Source organism: Rhinichthys klamathensis, unplaced genomic scaffold, assembly GCF_029890125.1.
Source record: "Rhinichthys klamathensis goyatoka isolate OS25496 unplaced genomic scaffold, OSU_Roscu_1.1 h1tg000003l_1, whole genome shotgun sequence".
NCBI lineage: Eukaryota > Metazoa > Chordata > Actinopteri > Cypriniformes > Leuciscidae > Rhinichthys > Rhinichthys klamathensis.
The window spans coordinates 4,737,501-4,740,725 of record NW_026606556.1 but is presented as its reverse complement, the minus strand read 5'-3'; the positions used below and the strand labels follow the sequence as shown (position 1 = coordinate 4,740,725).

The window sequence follows — 3,225 nt, the reverse complement described above, 5'->3', positions numbered from 1 at the left end:
TTAACTTTGTTACACAGTCCAATAACATTTCCAAACTTTATTACAGTAGCCAATCAGACACATAAACGAACATCCTGATCGTCTGAGAGAGATACAATACAACAGTGCAATGCTCAAGTGGTTTCTGTTAGGACAAACGGTATCACCAAAAATGCGGTATCTAGCACTTCATAACAAAAAATCTAGTTTTGAAGATGGCTGACGTTTGGCTAACTGCGCTCGGGACGCCAAAACAAATAATTGCAGCATAAAAAGCACATATAGAAACTCCTTTAAAAAAAAAAGAAAAAAGAGTTGACTGAGTCATTTTAGTACTCACACACTGAGCAGAATCGACCTTATAGACCAGAACTATTATAGGTCACAGGAAGTAGAGTGTTACTGTGGTTGCTGTTGTTTTGGGAACTACAATCTTTTCCAAAAAATGCCCACAATCTCTCTCCTCCGTCATACCCGAGACATCTTTTCCCAGTAGAGACCCCAGACTCTAAAGAGCAGCCCCTCCTGTCCTCAACTTCACAAGGAGAAAAAGAATATGCGAGCGCCAGATAATTGTCGGCTCCATCATGCCTGCTTTCCCTCCCTCCGTCTCTCTCGTGCTCTGTGAAGGAAACAGTGATGACAGCGTGCCAAAGTCTGGCTTCTTGTGGCAGCGTGTGTCCCCACCTCCACCCTACAGTGCCTGACGCAGAACAAACGCCGACTGCCGCCCACCCTCACGCTAGCTCTGAGCTGTGACCACACTGCCATGAGAATACAGGCTATATTTACCATTAGTGCACACATTCAAACATATGCTATAATTAAACAGATGAAAAGGACAATGTGTTGTAGTGTTGGTAATCTGGTGGTTTTATTTATTTAGTTTAAAAAAAGGGCTGGATGCACAATCGGCACCCGGCCCGTGCCAGGACGGGGCAGTCTGAGCAAACAGATTTAGAATCAAAGCAAAACGCCGCACAGGAAATGATTCTGTACACTTAAAAATAACTTCATTCAATGCCACATTTGCATAAGAAACATGCCAGCCCTTTCCATTGAAGTGCAACTGTTGGGTTCCGGGTGGGAAAAAAAAAATGAATACTCGTTTTCTCCATAAAGAAAACTGATGTTTAGCAATAACATATTAACTTATTCAATAGAGCCATGGAAAATAAATGAATGACAAAAGAACTAAACAACGACCAGCCATCTCTGTTTAGAAATGCCAACAGCATAATGGAGTTGGTGTGTGTGTGTGTGTATACAAAAGTTATATTCAAAATATAAATATATATTCAAAAGTTTGGGGTTGGGGCATTTATTTGACCAAAAATATAGTAAAAACAGTTATATTGTGAAATGTTCTTACAATTTAAACTAACTTTGTTGTTTGTATATAAGTTTATAATGTTGGTTTGGCTTGTGCTCAGTTGCTATTGAAAGTCTTAACACTCTTCGCTTTATTTTAGGACTGTACGGATGGATTTTGAAAGAGCTAATTGTGAAATTAATATAATAATGTCACAATTTTTATCACCAGTTACTGTTCATATTTCGTACTTCCCAGAGCACCATTTCAGTTCCATTGTTCTCTTCCTTTCAGACTTCTATGTGATTTCCAAATGGACTGCAATGATAGTTTCATGCTTTTCAATGTTCAATGATCTCCTACTGTCAATTCCAAACACTTGAGTCTTTTCAACTGCCAAAGGTTCGTCAATCTGCTCTTGTTTTTGCATGAATAAATCTGTCGCCTCCATTTCCTGCTGTGCCTATATGCTCTAGCCATTCCTCGCCAAGTCACGTGTTTGTCTAGTACTGTTTTTCATTCCTGTGGCTTTCATTCTCTGTAGATAAGGGGAAGAGGTGTGCTTTGACCACTTAAGCTATGGAACTTTCTCCATATCCTATTTCCGCTCTGGGGTGTTTAACAAGACCTAGCAGAGGGACTGATTCACAGCCTTGTGGGCGAAGAGAAAACAGACCAAAAACAGCTCATTATCACTATAGTAATAAATAAATTCACTGAATTTTTATACTGACATGAGTTTCAACCGTTTAAAACTGGGATAATTAAGATTTATTAAAGTTTTTGAAAGAAGTTACCATTACTACAGTCTTCAGTGTCACTTGATCCTTCATTACATTACAATTGAATAATTATAACATTTCACAGTATTTCTGTATTTTTTATCAAATAAATGTAGCCTTGCTTGGTGAGAAGAAGAGGCTTCTTCAAAAACATTTAAAAATCATAATTATTTCAAACTTTTGACCGGTAGTGAACTTTTGGAAAATGTGTCCTTTGAGCTTGGCTGAAGATGAAAATTCAAACAACCCGCTCTTGAACAAACATTTAATACTTGTAATATTTCAGGTTGTTTTTAATGTTTGCATGACATAAAATAGTGCATGAGCAAACAAAAAGTTTGCAATACTAGAACATACAGACATGATGGTCATGAAACAGACTATCAACAAAATATGAGGTTGAAGTGGGAGCATTTTGGTCATGATATGCCAAAACCACGATTCTGTCCAAACATCTCTCCATCCGGCTGCTTTGGATCACATTAACCGCGACTTTCAACGCTATGACACACATTATTATTAACAATTTTTTAAAGAATGGCTGCTTGAAAATCTAGAATCGAAATGTGTTGAGGAAGACAAAAAAATATTTTTAACTGCGAAGAACTGGAGTCAACGTCAAACCAGTAGTTGAAAGGTAAGAGATCATCATCTGACACTAATTAGGGTCTGAGCTGAATGAATGGGTTTGGCACACAGTTTAGGAAGCTTCCATTTTGGTCACTGATTCATATCATCCCCATGGAAAAGAAAAAAGACTGTAATCTCACTATAAGATATAATTCTGAGGGCTTTTCAGGATATCACTGAACACAGAATTATCTGTGTTCAGTGATAACACAGGCTTATCCCTATCCGCCTGGTAAAACTGCACATTCATGCACTATTTCATGTTTTTAAGTTGAGTGATGCACAAATACTGCAAATACATCTGTCACTAATCATCTGAAGTCAAAACAAAAGGGCAAAATCTAAATGAAGGCGTCCATATCATGAACATGAACATTCGCATCTGAGAATGCAGTTTATTAGTGCTTTGTTCTGTGGGTGACAATTGTTTCCACAAGAGTAATTTCTTTTCATCAGTCTGTGTTTTGAGACTTTGGCCATCTATAACAAAATAAAGAAAAAAAAATTAAATACAGATTAGAA

General features: G+C 37.6%; 1 protein-coding gene across 1 annotated transcript in view; it reads right to left on the bottom strand.

Annotated features, from left to right (window-relative positions):
- Positions 1 to 2,324: 2,324 nt before the first annotated feature.
- The window catches only part of fam120b (family with sequence similarity 120B), a 27,581-nt gene continuing 26,680 nt past the window's right edge, over positions 2,325 to 3,225 (bottom strand). Inside the window, exon 11 of the mRNA XM_056249965.1 lies at positions 2,325 to 3,183. Within this exon, the coding sequence (XP_056105940.1) occupies positions 3,156 to 3,183 (28 nt within the window). The 3' untranslated portion in view covers positions 2,325 to 3,155. The remainder of the gene's footprint in view (positions 3,184 to 3,225) is intronic.